Source organism: Phalacrocorax aristotelis, chromosome 21, assembly GCF_949628215.1.
Source record: "Phalacrocorax aristotelis chromosome 21, bGulAri2.1, whole genome shotgun sequence".
In the NCBI taxonomy this organism is placed as follows: domain Eukaryota; kingdom Metazoa; phylum Chordata; class Aves; order Suliformes; family Phalacrocoracidae; genus Phalacrocorax; species Phalacrocorax aristotelis.
Window position 1 is genome coordinate 4,969,063 of NC_134296.1, and position 14,194 is coordinate 4,983,256.

Sequence of the window (14,194 nt, forward strand, 5' to 3'; positions counted from 1 at the left end):
TGGCTGCATCCGTGCTCGTTCCATGCCTCCGCAGCGCACCCGGTGCTCTCCTGCCTCCAGCCTCTTCCCTGCCTTTTGCAAGAACTAATTGCTGCCTTGGGCATGCAAAAAAACCCAACAGTTTTCCTACCTTCGTTAACAGGAGGCAAAATACTAGCAAAAATGGAGCCATGGCAGCTGTAATTAGTGGGCTGACGGCAGCTGCTCGCATTCCCTGCGGAGTGGCCTGCAAAGGGAGATGCACTTTTGGAGGAGGTTGTTTCTGCTTTGCCTTTCATTTGTGCTTTCTCTGTAACCTTGGTCCCTGGTGCATGTCTCAGAGCCGCCATCCTTCCTTTTGGTCCCCACAGCCCGGTGGGAGGTGGAAGAGAAGGAGAATGGTGTGACGCTGCTCGGGGCGGGATGATGCTCTTGTTTCTTCCCCATCCCCGGTCGCTCCGGTGTTTGTGCACCCTGTGCGGGGCCGAGTGTGCAAACCTGGCCGGGGGGTGACGCCCCGTTTGGGGACATGAGCACTGACTTGTGCCCTTGCATGCGGCAGCCCTCGGCGCGCGTGCTGGCGGTCGCTGCGCACGCAGAGCACGCCGTGCACGCTACCTGCGCTCTTGGCACCCAAGCGAGCGCTCGTCCTGCTCCCGTCAGCGGGGAAGCATGTGCCTCGGTGGAGGTGTGTGGGAGAAATACTACGGGCTCTGCCATCCGTGGGCTGGTGCAATTCATGCTCCAGCGGCAGGGGAGGGCAGGGAGCTGGGGCTGGTGGCGGTGACATCTCAGGGCCAGCAGCTCCTTCCCGTGCCTTTGACAACGCGTGTCACTCAGAGCCAGCGACCGCGTGTGACAGCGTTACACGTTGCCTACGGTAACCGGGTGCTTTTTGTGTGTGTGTGTCCCCACCCTCGCGTCACCTCCGGCGTCCTAGCTCGCAGACACGGTGAGGTGCGTAGGAGTTGGCACCGCGTGGGAGTTTGGGAATTTTAACTTGCTGTGTTGCGGAGCTGCCGCTGCGCCTGCGGGGCTGGCGGTTCTCCCCGTGGGGATGCGGGAGGAGATGCTGCTGCCTTTCCCCGGGGTGCTGCCATGGGGTCTGCTGGTGGGTTAGTGTAGCAGAAGCCCTGAGCTCCTCCTGACCCCGCAGCGAATTCCTGCTGGAGTTGGAGTTTGTGTAGTGAAAACGCTGGTTCCTCGGCTGCAGCATTGGCCCTGTGCTCTGGGCTAAGTCGCTTCTGGACAGTGACTCGGTTTCCCCTGGCACGGTGTTGCTGCTGCCAAGGTCTGCCAGGCCTGTGTGAGGCCCGAGCACTTCCTGAGTGTTTTGCTGGCTCCTCTTCCAGCTGCAGTGCCCGGAGGGGGCTCGTTTAGTCCCCCCACTCTTGAAAGATGAAGGCTGGGAGCTTCTTCCCCCACTGAATTTCAAGGGAAATGAGAGGATCTTGCAGTCATTGGGGTCTTCCCCATCCCAGGACTTCGGCTTTTGCATTTACCCTTCCCCACGTGCAGCACCCTGGGGTGCAGCAGCTGTGGGATGGGTGTCGCTGGGGTTTTCCCACTGGCGGGCCCTGGGGTGGCCCCAGTGGGGAGGGAAATGCCACCGTCCCCTCCCCTGGGGTGCCGCACAGCCCGCCCTGAGGCAGCGTGCTCCACGAAGGAAGGAAGCGGATGCAGCGGTGGGAGGAGGTGCTGGCGAGGAGGTAACGTCCCATGGGCACCGCGGGTGCCTGCCCAGGGGATCCCCACCGGGGAACGACGTCTGGTGTCTGGCGCCCAGGGGAAGGAGCAAGGAGAGGTGGATGCCAGAGTTACTGGGGGAAGAGGGGACAGATCCTGCTCCCTTGCTGCATGGGTGCTGGCACAGGGTGCTGTGAGTGGAGCACAAGTCTGTCTGGGGTGTTTTGGGCTGGTCTTGTTCCTCCTTGCCTCTTGCACCCTCCCCTGCTTGGGGCATGGCCCCTCTTTGTGGCGCTGGGGTGGAGGGTGTGGGTCCCCATGCTGTGACCTTTGCTGCTTACTTTAACGGCTGCGATCCTGCCCCTCCTCCCTTCTCGGCTGCGAGCAGGCGCTGGGGGAAGCACTTGCTCCTGAGGGTCAAAATCCTCCCCAGGGTGCGCCAACGTGCTGCGGGCTGCACCTCAGGAACCAGCCCTGGCCCTCCGGAGCGTGCGGTTTGCCGCCCTGAGTCATCGACTCAGCTCTTTCCACCCATCTCTCTCCCGAGGAAGTGATAGCACCCCGTAGCTCACGGGGTATCCTCTCTGGGTGTCCTCCCTGGGGTGCCCCGGCCGCCCGGCACTGGAGGGGTTAAGCGTGCGGCCGGCGAGCGGGGAAAGCTTGCCATGGGTGTTGCTGTAACAAGGAATCGAGCACTGCCGTCTGCACATTGCGATTTGGTGAGTGTGCAGGGGAGGGGCCCCGATCCCAGGCGTGGGGGGTGTGCTACAGGCCCCCCCCCCCCCTCAACAAAGGGTGGGGGGGGCTCCGCTGCAGCGCAGAGGGGGAGGTGGGTGGGGGCTCTGTTCCTGCTCAAAATCCACCAAAGTGTCGGTGTCATCATGGCCTGGGGATGGCTTCGTGCTCTGTGTCACCCTGGGCATGTCACTTTTCTTCGGTCCTGCCTCTGCCATGGGAGATGGACCTGGCTCAGCCCCGGCAGGCGCCGAGCTGGGGAGTCGCACACCCCCCGTCCCCCCCCAGTGCCTGCCAAGGGCAGCATCTGCCCAAGGATCTCGTCTCTGTCAAAACCAGGCAGGGTCTGTTGTTTGATGGTCCTGGTACAGACCCCCTGCTCCAGGGAGCCCCGCGTGCTCCCTGGTGTCTCCTTGCATGCTTGGCCTTCCCTGCTCCAAGGGGCTGCAGCGGCTGCCTGGCGGGGTCCCTTCCCCACCCGAAACACCCTCCACCAGCAGCAGCGCTTAACACGTCTCTCTCGGTGATTTTTCTTGGTAGATGCAGCTGCTCTGGTGGCTTTTCAGCTCTCTCTCCCATTAGAGCATCCACGTGGACCACAGCTCCCAGCAGCCGATGGCGGGTGCTGGGCAATGGTGGGGTCCGTGCAGTGGGAAGGAGAGCTGGGAGAGCTGCACCGTCTCTCCTGGGGCACTTCCCAGCGAGCAGGCAATAAAAGGTGCTTCAGGCCCGTTCTTCTGCCTTAACTGGCTGCTTTTGGAGCCAGTGTGCCTGTCTGGAGAATTGGTCTGTCCGTGTGGCTGTGCTCCAGGGCTCAGCACAGCCTCTCCACTGGGGATGGAGCTCAACTTTTAATTTCCAAAAAGAAAAAGCTTAAACCCAGGCCAGGAAGGGTAATTCTGGGGTTTGGGGGTTTTTCTCCCCACTTGGCAACATAATGTAAAGCTGTTAGGGATGCTGTTTGAGTTTGCCATGGCAACCTACAGCAGCCGAGTGTTTTGAGCACCCCATCCCTGAAGCAGGAGAGGAGGCAAACCTCAGCGGGTGCTGCTGGGCTGCGGGCAGCCTCTGTGCCGATGCAGCTGGGCAGGTGCTTGGGGAAGGTGATAAACTTTGATCCCAATGGCCTGAGGTTTGCTCAATCGCCTGATCCTGCCTGGCTGAGCTGCCCTGCCAGCTCGGCAGGGTTTGTGGCTCTGGGCAGGGGAGGCGGTGGCTGGTGTTGCTTTTCCTTGGCCATGGTGCTTTCTGCCCTGGATGGTGGGTGATGTCCAGCTGGAGCGAGATGTGGGGAGAGCTGAGCTGGGGGTGGATTTCCCCTTCACAGGTTAAAAAAACCCGCCCGAGCTTGGTTGGGGCTTGCTCAGTCTCTGGTCATCTACGGGGTGATGCTCACGTCTGCCTGCTGGGGTCCGGTCCAAGAGTGCTGGGCTGAGCACGGAGGATTCATGCTCTTGCCCGGTGGCCCAGCAATAGCTGCTCAGGCAGCAGCCACGGTCTGGCTTATGCTGGGCTGCCGCTGCCGTGGGCTGTGCCACTGGCGTGACACCGAGACCACTCGTGGCTTGGCTGAAGGTGTCACGTGTGACACTTCCAGCTGATTTTTTTTTTTCTCGTCCCTCTCTGAGCAGCCCACTTTCCTCTCCCCCATGTTTAAAAGCCAGTGGGTCCCTTTCCTTATGCCAGCAGCCGCTCTGCTGCCCGGAGCAGGCACACGCAGAGGGCTTCTCCGGCCCAGTGCTGGCCTGCGGCCGCTCTCCCCAGCCAGGACGGAGGTGTAATGCAGCCGTTTATTATTCTGGGCAGGTTTGTCTGCAGCACCGCATTGGCTTTGCTGCTCCTCGCCAGCCGCTCCCTCCTTCCCAGAGCATGCACGCTCATTCCCCCCAGCTCACACCCCGGCCCACAGGTCGAGAGGGTCCGTGTCCTTTGCCACTGCCACCCCCAAACTCCTTTATGCCTGCAGCTGCCCTTGTCCTGCTCGGGATGCCATTTGGGAGGCGATGCCGCACCGCCAGTGCTCAGGGGGTCCCGGGCAGCCGGTTCCTGGGCAGGGCAGGGCAGTCGGGCTCCTGCTCGGGCTCTCCCACTTGAGCTGTGATTTCTTGCCTTGTGTGCCAAGGGGACCCTCGGGGAGCACTTCTTTCTCTCCAATGCCTGGGGGCTCTGGAAATGAATTGTTAGAGTTAGGGACAGCCTGCTGAATGCTGCTGGAGTCATTAGGAGCTCGTTAGAGCATTAGCTGTTAGGGAAGCCTGAGTGCAGCGCTCGGCTTGCCTGGGACAGATCCTTCCCAGCCTGGCCAGGGAGCGCAGCAGCCTGTCCTGTGCCGGCAGAATGGGGCAGAGACGGGCCAGGAATGGGTCTCTGACCTGGCTGATGCTCTCACCCCAAACGGGCTGGAGGAAGGATGCTCAAAGCGGATAGCAGGAGCCTTCCCCTGCCACGGTCCCTCCTTTCTTGACCGGCAGAGCCTCGTGGCTGAGCACGGGCTGGTGGTGATCAGTGCACTGTGGGCTCCGTCAGGGGTAATTATGGACTAGGCCATTACAGTATTAATTAACTGTCTGTCTCTTAACCTCTGAGCTCTCCTCAAAGATGTTCGTTGCTATGAAAGAGGAAAAAATTAGTGTGTTGAGGTGGGGGGAATTATCTTTTTTTTTTTTTTTTTTTTCCCTCTTTATCAGCAGGAGTTTGCTTAATTGGACCCGCCATCTCCTACCTCCCGCTGCCAGCAGTTTTCGTGCCTTTAAATGATAGATGAGCTCGGCTCCCTGGGGAGCCACAGGGTGACCGGGCTGGGCATGGGCAAGGATACTGGTGCCCCAGCTGGTGCTGGTGATCTCTGCTTTATGGGGCAGCAGCAACGCTCTGCCCTGAGGGTGCAAGTTTGGGTGCCTGAGGAGCAGCAGTGCTGTGGGGGAGCACGTCCCTGTGCTCCCCATCCCTTTGCCGCCTGCAGCTGATGGAGAGGACCCTCCCATGGCGGTGGCATCGCTGGTGTCCCTGAGGTCTGGTTGGTGCCTGTTGCCTCCCGATAACGCCAGCAGCCACCCTGAGCGTTGCTGGCAGGGAGGGGAGCTGCTCACAGGGGCCAGGTCCTGGGTCGGGTGTGCAGGGAGGGGTTGGTTTTTCGGGGTCTTGCTGTCCCAGGGGTTGCAAAGCTGGTGTGACCAGGGCTGGAATCAGGGTCATTTGCTGCGGGGATGGCCCAATGATGGTCTGGTGCCCGTCTATTGGGTTTGCAAGGGCTGGTGCATTGCATGTGCTCCTGGGAAGCAGCAACGGGCATTTTCCCTCCTTCTTCCCATTCTCATCTGGCTGCTTGGCTTCTCCAGCCAGTTGTTCTGCCACCTCTGTCTCAGTGCTGATGCTGCCTTAGGGGCCATTCCCCTTCTGTTATTTATTTATATTGCTCTAGGAAAGACTTTATTTTCTCTCCATAAAGAGCCTCTGTTGCAGACTCTTTGCCTCTGTAGTGCTGGAGGGGTGTCTGGGAGCATCGCTGCTGGCATCTGAGCTTGGGAGAAGAGCCGGAGGGTGCCTTGGGTGAGAGGAAGCCCTTTCCCCCTCTGGCCCATGCTGCTCCGCCTGCTCCTTCCATGTCCCTGCCTGTCTTTCATGCCTGTCCTCTCTGCCAGGGATGCCAGGGGGGACCCCAGACCCCAAACCCTTGGGGAAGGGGGGAGCTGTGGGATGCTTGTGGTCTCTGCCTGGCCACAGCGCTTGGGTCTTGCTGGTTGAAGCGGTTTTGGGGCTCGCCTGCTCTCGCTGTCAGGGCTGGGGTGTAACCTGCCTGGCAGTGGTTTGGGGTTTTGAGAGCTGAGGCTGAGCCCGCTCGTCCTTCGAGGGGACGGCGTGAGAGCTTGCAAGCAGAATACAGAGGGCTTCCTGAGACAGCCTGAAAAGGGTCATTAATGCAAAAGCCTCTTTATTTTAGAGAAACATGCAGGTTTTAGTAGCTTCTCTGGTTCCTGCCAAATCTTTCTGCTGATTAAAAGCCCACTGGGTCCTGCGAGCCCCTTTCCATCAGTGCCGGCTAGCTTGGTGGGATGCGATGCTTACCTGTTGGCAGTGCAGTAAGCCGGTGCTCCCACCCTGGGACAGCAGCCTGCGGAGGAAGCAGCTGTTTTCCACTGCCGAGATGTATTTTTAAACCAAACTGAATGGGAGTGTTTTTCTGGGCCGGGCAGCTGAGGGTTGAGTGAAGAACCACCTGGGCGCCCTTCCTGCCCGGCCCCGCGCGCTGCCGGAGCTGCTGCCGCCGGTTTTCCCTGCATCGTGGCCAAGTGCCTGTGAAATGCCCCAGTCCGTGCCGAGCCTATCTGAGCTCCCTGCAAGGTCAGCTTCTGCTCATCCGGGTTTTTTGGTCAAATCATGCTGAGCCCAGGGACGGGTGAACTGGCACCTCCAAACCATGTTATTTCTCTTGGGTGCCCACCCTCAGGTGCCATTGCTCCCACTCACCCGTGCTGTGGGGTGCAAGCATTTATTAGCAGACCTCCTAATGCCGGTATTTTTGTTTCCCATCTTGTTGTTGCAGCTCCAGTTGCTGTGGTATCCAGGGAGCCCTCCTCCTTCTGCGGGAGATGCACGCTGGTCGTTGCTAAGGTCGCCTCCGCGGTAACATGCACATCCTGTTTACACCTTTATCTGGAGAAGTTGGGCTTGGTTAGAGGCACCCTCTTCACCCGGGCAGCCCCCAGGGAAGGGGTCGCACTGAGCATCCCCTCGCCGGACCCTCGAGGGAGGGCGCTGCAGGAGCCGCGAGCCGGCGTCGCCACCGCCGCGCCAGCAAGATGACGAACAACGTGGCCGACCACCACCCCGGGAACTCGGTTGCTGAAGGCAACCATGAGGGGGACTTTGGTTGCTCCATGGTGGAGCTCAGGAACCTCATGGAGCTGAGGAGTGCTGAGGCAGTCGCCCGGCTCAATGACTCCTACGGCGGCGTGCAGAATGTCTGCAAAAGGTTGAAGACGTCGCCAGTTGAAGGTAAGTGGCCGTCCTGCAGTCTGCAAGGTGGGACCACCTGCTCGGTTCCGGCTGGAGCCATGCAAGGCTGGTGGCTGGAGGGTGGTGGCTCCAATAACTGTCTTGTGGCTGAGCTCAAAGCGTGGTCCCATTGCACCAACCACCCACTGCAAGCCTTGGCGGAGATGGCTCCCCGCATCTTAATAAAATTATAATTTAAAGTAGAGAAGGAGGAAGAAGAAAGAGAAGCATCTTCCCTGGGGTTCCCCCCGAGGCATGGCCTGGAGCCCCACGTCCCCTGGGAGGATAGAGTGGAGGCGGGATGCGGGCAGGGGTGAGGAGCTGACGGGGTGTAAGAGGGGCATGTGGGGGCTCCTCTCTGCAGCCCAGCTGCTGCCCCACAGGTCGATGTCAGCCTTTCCCCTGTTTAATAATTTACAGCGCTAACGGCAGGGCTGCGTGGGGTGCGGGTGAAGGAGAGTGTAAAGGTTGGAGCGTGCCCAGGGAGGTGGCTGGGCTGTGTGGGGCTCGTTTGCAGGGTGTGAGCATCTCAACCCAAGGGGCAGGCAACGCGTCCCCAAAGGGGATCGCTGCTGAGGATGGCGAGGTGCATGTGGGCTCCCCCCAGATCTGTAGGGCCTTCTGAGTGTCTGTGGGAGTGTAAAACCTGCTTGGGTGCTTCTGAGCATCACAGGTTTGAGCGGTAGCAGTGATGCTTGCCTGTGGGTGCCAGGCCGCTTCTGGGGGGCTCTGGTGGAAGGATGTCACCTCTCCTCCCCGTGGTCTGGGCTGGCCTTTCAAGGGGTAGGTGCTGCGGCTCCCAGCGTGGCATGGCTGCAGGTGGCTTTGCACGATGATGCACCCCTTCCTTGGCATTCAAAGCGGTACAGGGAGGAGAGACCCCCTGCTTAGAGCATCGAGGGCTTACTTGGGGCTGGGAAGAGCACCAGCAGGATGCGACCTGTGGTGGCTCTGTGGGATGGGGGACATGGCTGCACCTTGGCTCTGAAAACTTGTGGGTTATTATTAGTGCCATAAGCTGGGGATTAGCACGTTTCCCAGCTGTGAGTTGGACCCGGAAGGGGAGACAATATCGGGATGTCATTAGAGGAGGGGGGGAGTCCCGGTGGAAATACCAAGTCCAGGTCGCAAAACAATGTGCTTGGGCTGGCCAAACTGGGAGTGTGCTCCTTTGGGGGTGGGAGGGAAGGGGGAAGTGAACCCAAAAGGCTCTGCCTTGGCCTCGCTGAGGGTGAGGCGAAGGGCTGCCATTCGATACTGAGCGCTTCTGCCAGGCACTCGTTGGCATTGCTGTATGCTGTGCCCTCAGCCTGTCTCACCCTTTTGCTCTGGAGGTGAGCTGCTTTGCCTATCCCAAACTGTCTTGTTGAGCACAGAGAGCAAAGAAAGGTTATTTCCTACAAATTGGGGTTTTTAAGAAAAGTGAAAGCCCAAAGCAGCCTGTGGCACCTTTGTCTGATCCCATCAGAGTGGGGCATTTGCCTCCTGCTGTGCCAGGGCTGCCTCTTCACAGGCACCTACCCGAGACCCCAATACACGGCGTGACACCACCATGGTGCCACAACGAGGGAAACCCCAGCAGGATGGGAAGCTGCAAGCCCAGAGCGTGTTCCCTGCCTTGACACATCCATGGGCAAAGCCTGGGAAACAGGGAGTGGGTCCTCAGGCAGCTGCTTGCCCCGGGCAGCGCAGTGCAGGTGAGCTCAGGTTGTGTTTGCAGGTGGGATGCCCCAACCGGGGTTTAGTGAAAGATATACAATCTGAGGGATGCCAGTTATGTCTTGGCACATGTGGTGTTGGCCTTTTTCTCCTCTGGGAAGCCCTTTGCGGGGAGCTGGGTCTGACTCAGACTTGACCCCAAGACCCCTCTGCCTGCAGACCCCTCCTGAGCTGGCACTGCCCAGCCAAATCTCAGGAGCTTTGCTGGACCCATGGCCATGAGATGGGGCGCTGGTACATGTGCAGGCACTGGGTGCATGTCCCCGCTCCGTGTTGCAATAGGCGGCCCCATGCTCATTATCCCTCTGCTCGTTATCCTGCTGGAATGGGGCACAGCTCTTGCCCTGTCGCAGGGAGCATGTGGCCATGTGCCCTTCCTCGGTGTTACAGGAGGAGGCTGCTGGCAGGCAGGGCCTGCCCGGGGAGCCCTCCAGACCTCCCGCCCTGATGTAAAATACTGCAGCCCGTCGTGGGCAGTGTCTGGAGTGGTTTGATCCCATCACGGTCACGCGGCTCCTGTCCCTCAGTGCTGCTGCTCCTTATTCCATGCTGCAGCGTTGGCTGTCCTCGGTCGAGCCTGGCACTGTCCCCATGGGGCAGACACTGGCCACCGTCCCCCTGCAGCTGCCCTTCACCCTGAGGGGTCCCTTGGGTGGTTTGTCCTCGTAGGGTGGGACCTCCCTGCACTGGGGTTTGTTCAGGGAGCATCTCACCAGCATTGGTGTGGGGGTCTGCTGGGACCTGCTGCTCTGGCTTTTGGCCTAAAAGGTGTCGGCGGACCCCAGCCCCTTAGGGCTCCTCCTAAAGGGGCTTGGTGATGGGGTGGCTCGCCGCTGGGTGCTGGCTTTCCACCTCCTCCATCAGCCCCATCCCTGAGCGGGGCCGGACAGGGTGGGAAGGGGAGCGGGGCGGTGGTGGCAAAGCACAGGCGGCTTTGGTGAGTCACCAATTAGAGCGTCTCCCTTCCCGGTCTCCCCTGGGTGACGAGTGTCAGCAAACACTGTCCTGACTCACCCACTGGCGGTAGCTGCTCCCAGGGTTGCCGCCTCCTTCCTGAGCCGGGGTGAGGAGACTGCTCCAGGGGTTCCTTGCATTAAGGCTTTGCTACCCAGGAGCAGCTTTCCTGGGGTGCAGTGCCTCCCCTCTACCCAGGGACCAGTGACTGCGCAGGGGTTTTGTTCTCCTGCTGTCACTTGTGGCCTCCATCCAGAATTTCTAATCCACTCCCTCACTAATCAGTTCCCCCCTACAAGGCCCTGCAGTGGCCCTGGCCAGGAGGGATTTGCTGGCAGCCCAGACCCGCAGTGCGTGCCTGGAGTACGTGCGCACAGCTTCTGCTCCTTGCAACTCTCCCTGTGTCAGCACAGACGAATCGAAAGTCGTGTCCCCCCCCCCCCGCCCCTACCTCCCCAGTTGCCCCAGGGCAGCTCTAGGGGCATGCCCACAGGTGGGATGTGAGCTTTGGAGGAGCCACGTGTGCAACCTCCCCTGCCCCGTGGCAGCATCCTACATCCTCGTGCAGGAGCACGTGTGTGCTCGGCACACCTGCCCGTGGCGCACGCCGGGCCTCCCCGGCCCTGGCATGAGTCAAGCCACGGCACTTAGCCATATTTTCCATCCGTCCTGTCAGAGACGTTGGGCGGGAAGCATTCCCTCATGGGTTGGGCTTGGGGAGGCCGTTGGGCCGGGAGATCCCAGGATCCTGCTGCCCCGTCACAGCTGGGTGGGGATGCCCGGGCTGCTCTGCCAGCGCATCCCCTCCCGGCAGCTGCAGGGCGTAGTCGCAGCAGAAAGAGGGATGCATGGGGGGGAAATGGGATTCATCCTGCTGCTTCTTCCCTGCTGGGATGCAGGGGAGCTGGTGGGGAGGTGTCCCCTGAGTGGGAGGACTTGGTCCCCCCTGGGAGGGCATCGCTGCCAGGCTGCTCCAGGCACTGGGAGGTGTCCAGGGCTGGGGGTTACAGCCGCCTGCCCGGTGCATCTCGGGAGCTGGCAACAGCCCCATGGGCCATCTTAAGGTGGAGAGCAGGGGGCTTAGCGTGGGGCTCGGTTAAGGTGGTGCTGGGCAGGGGGGGCTCCTCTCACCTTGGACCCCATCAGCTTTTTAATGGCTTTAATACACCTTTCCTCGCTCCCACCACCCAGTTTTCAGCAGCAGGAGCAGCCCTGTGTCTCCTCCACCAGCTCCCCATGGGAGCCAGCCTGGCCACAGCGCCCCAGCCTCTGCGGTCCTGACGCATCTGTGGGGCTCGGCTGAGCTCGGAGACGCTCCCGCTGCGCCGAGTCGCGCTCTGCGCCGGCGGCTGCGCCTCTGCGCTGGCAGGAGAGAGGGATCAGGTGGCTCTGACAGCTCCAAGTGCTGCTCGCGGTGCCAGATTTACGGCTAATTTGATGCAGCATGTAAACAAGCCGGCCAGTGCCAACTGGCATTAACTGGCACTCGGGTGCTTTGCGAGGCTGCAGCACCGGGGAGAGGCGGCTCGGCGTGCTCGCCCCGGCCCCCGCACACTTTCCTGCCGGTAGCTCCGGTAGCGTCCTGTCCCACTGGTTGGATGTCCCCTGTTCCATGGGTGATGGGAGCAAAGCCCTGCCTTGGCTTCCCCCTGCCTGCACCTCGAGCTCCCTGTGCAGGCATGGAGCTGCTCCTTATGGGGGTCCGACTGGTGCAGGTGGGGGTCAGCAGTGGGGTTTGTGCTCATCTCCATCTCTCCCCTCTCCAGGCCTGTCTGGGAACCCGACCGACCTAGAGAAGAGGCGGCAGGTCTTCGGTCAGAACTTCATTCCTCCCAAAAAGGCCAAGACGTTCCTGCAGTTAGTATGGGAGGCGCTCCAGGACGTCACACTGATCATCTTGGAAATCGCAGCCATAATCTCTCTGGGCCTGTCCTTCTACCACCCTCCGGGTGGTGACAATGAGCGTGAGTCCCTGGGGTCCCTGTGGCGTAGTGGGGTGCTCAGTGGGGTCCCGCACGAACCACCGTGCCCAGCTGTGTGGGAACAGGGCTTTGGGACAGATGCTGTCTCTGGAAGGTCACCCTGTGGATCCCTCCACCCTGGTGGAGATGGAGCAGGGAGCTACTTCTGCTCACCTTTTAGGTGGTGGCTTCTGCCTATCCTTGGGGTCTTTGGCATGGCCCTGTCCATGTCCAGGGCCCTGCACTGATGGACGTGCCTGGGCACAGTTGTCACCACAACATGGCTCAGAGCTGCTTCTTGCTGCTCCCCCAAAAGATGCTCCTCAAGTAGAGACCAAGGGGTCCATCTAGTCTTGTGGCTTCCCAAGTCCCGTGGGGCTTCTCTCTTTGGTTTGGGCATGGAGGGACAAGGCTGCCTGTCCCCAGTACCTCCCCCTGCCCAGGGACTGATTCTCCCAGCTGTGACACGCCACATGTGGCTGAGCAAGAGTGTTGGGCAAGTTTCTCCTCCCTGGCCTTGGATCTCTGTATCATTGGAGGAGTCGAGCAGGGGCAGGGATCCAGAGATGCAGGGAGATGGTGACTCACTCAAGGGTCATGCAGCAGAGGGAGGGCTGGGTGCTGCAACTGGAAATAGAAGCCAGTTGTCCCAGCGCTCTCAGCCCAAACTCTGCCAAAAAAGAAAAGTAAAAAAAAGAGGAGGGGAAAAAAAAGAAAACCAACCAAACAAAACAGAAAAACCCAAAACCCCAAATGCCTCCAGGGATGTAAACCTTCTCCTGAGAGCAGGGGAAGCCCTTGGACCAGCTCAGGGAAGAGGAGGGAGGAGTAACTGTCTTCCAGGCTCTGCTCTGTGTGTGTTACTCGGGGGAAGGCAAGTGTCTCGTGCAAATGAGTTTTTCCCTCCGACTGCAGTGTGTGGCCAGTCGACAGGCGGCGTGGAAGACGAGGGCGAGTCACAGGCCGGCTGGATCGAGGGGGCGGCTATCTTGTTTTCGGTGATCATTGTGGTGCTGGTGACCGCCTTCAATGACTGGAGCAAGGAGAAGCAATTCCGAGGCCTCCAGAGCCGCATTGAGCAGGAGCAGAAGTTCACGGTCATCCGCAAGGGGCAGGTGATTCAGATCCCGGTGGCCGAGATCGTGGTGGGAGACATCGCACAGATCAAGTATGGTGAGTGGAGGCAGCGATGTCTGGGGTCTGTCCCTCCACCTCAAGCCTTGGCGGTTCCTCCTCTCTGCTTTGCCAGTCCTTTTGCCTTGAGGGGAAGTGTGGCTCCCTCAGTTACTCCATTTTGCAGCATGACATGGACGGGAGCAATGGGAGATGCTCCACTGACTTTGCTGCTTGCTAGGCTAGAGCTGGGCTGGCAGAGCTAAGCCAGGCTCTGCGCACAGGTTTGGGGTGCTTTAGCGACCTGCTGGTCTCAAAAATTATTCATTTTCACAACCATGTCCCTGTTGGTGAACACCTCCTTAGCAAGGAGGAACATCATCTTAGCAAGATGTAGCCCTTGGGCTAAACTAGGTCCTGCTCCTTGTTTACCGGGGGTATGCTCATCCCATGCAACTCATGGGTCCGACGAGGTGTTTGTTTTCACATAGGGTTTTTCCCTTCCTGAACACGTGGATGATGGGATCGTGTAACGGTTTGGATGTATCAGGAGGCATTGGGAAGGATGTGGTGCTGATTCAGTAAAACCTGATTGGGGAAGTACTGTGTGATTGAGCAAACGTCCTCAGAACAAATGCTTTTGTACACCAGCGAAGATTTGGGAGCTATTGGATATCATCTTGTAATACCCATCTGTTGCTTCTCCTACCTCTAGATTTGGTCTGAGACTGGATTTTGAGTCCTTTTGGTGACACATGAAGCCTCCTCCTGGGACAGCTCAGGCAGGGCTGAGCTGTGGCTGGCTGGGCCGGGGCTGACTCTTTGCTCCTCTCCTAGGTGATCTCTTGCCAGCAGACGGGATCCTGATCCAGGGCAATGACCTAAAAATAGATGAGAGCTCACTGACTGGGGAGTCGGACCAAGTCAAGAAATCACTGGATAAAGACCCCATGCTGCTGTCAGGTGAGGATCCCAGTTGGCTCTTGCCGGGCTGGGTTTGTGCCGTGATGGAGCGGTGACTGCTCCTGAGCCCTGTGTCCCAGTGCTGAGGA

At 59.8% G+C, this 14,194-nt stretch overlaps 1 protein-coding gene across 5 annotated transcripts in view; it reads left to right on the plus strand.

Annotated features, from left to right (window-relative positions):
* Positions 1-14,194, plus strand: part of ATP2B4 (ATPase plasma membrane Ca2+ transporting 4) — a 51,939-nt gene that overhangs the window by 14,927 nt on the left and 22,818 nt on the right. For 3 of the 5 annotated variants that reach the window (XM_075115867.1, XM_075115870.1, XM_075115871.1), the window contains exons 2-5: positions 6,944-7,395; positions 11,835-12,032; positions 12,945-13,202; positions 13,980-14,105. In XM_075115867.1, the coding sequence (XP_074971968.1) occupies positions 7,200-7,395; positions 11,835-12,032; positions 12,945-13,202; positions 13,980-14,105 (778 nt within the window). In that variant the 5' untranslated portion in view covers positions 6,944-7,199. Of the gene's footprint in view, positions 1-1,607; positions 1,689-2,198; positions 2,385-6,943; positions 7,396-11,834; positions 12,033-12,944; positions 13,203-13,979; positions 14,106-14,194 lie in introns of those variants that run through there. The other 2 variants (XM_075115869.1, XM_075115868.1) reach the window with 2 other exon arrangements.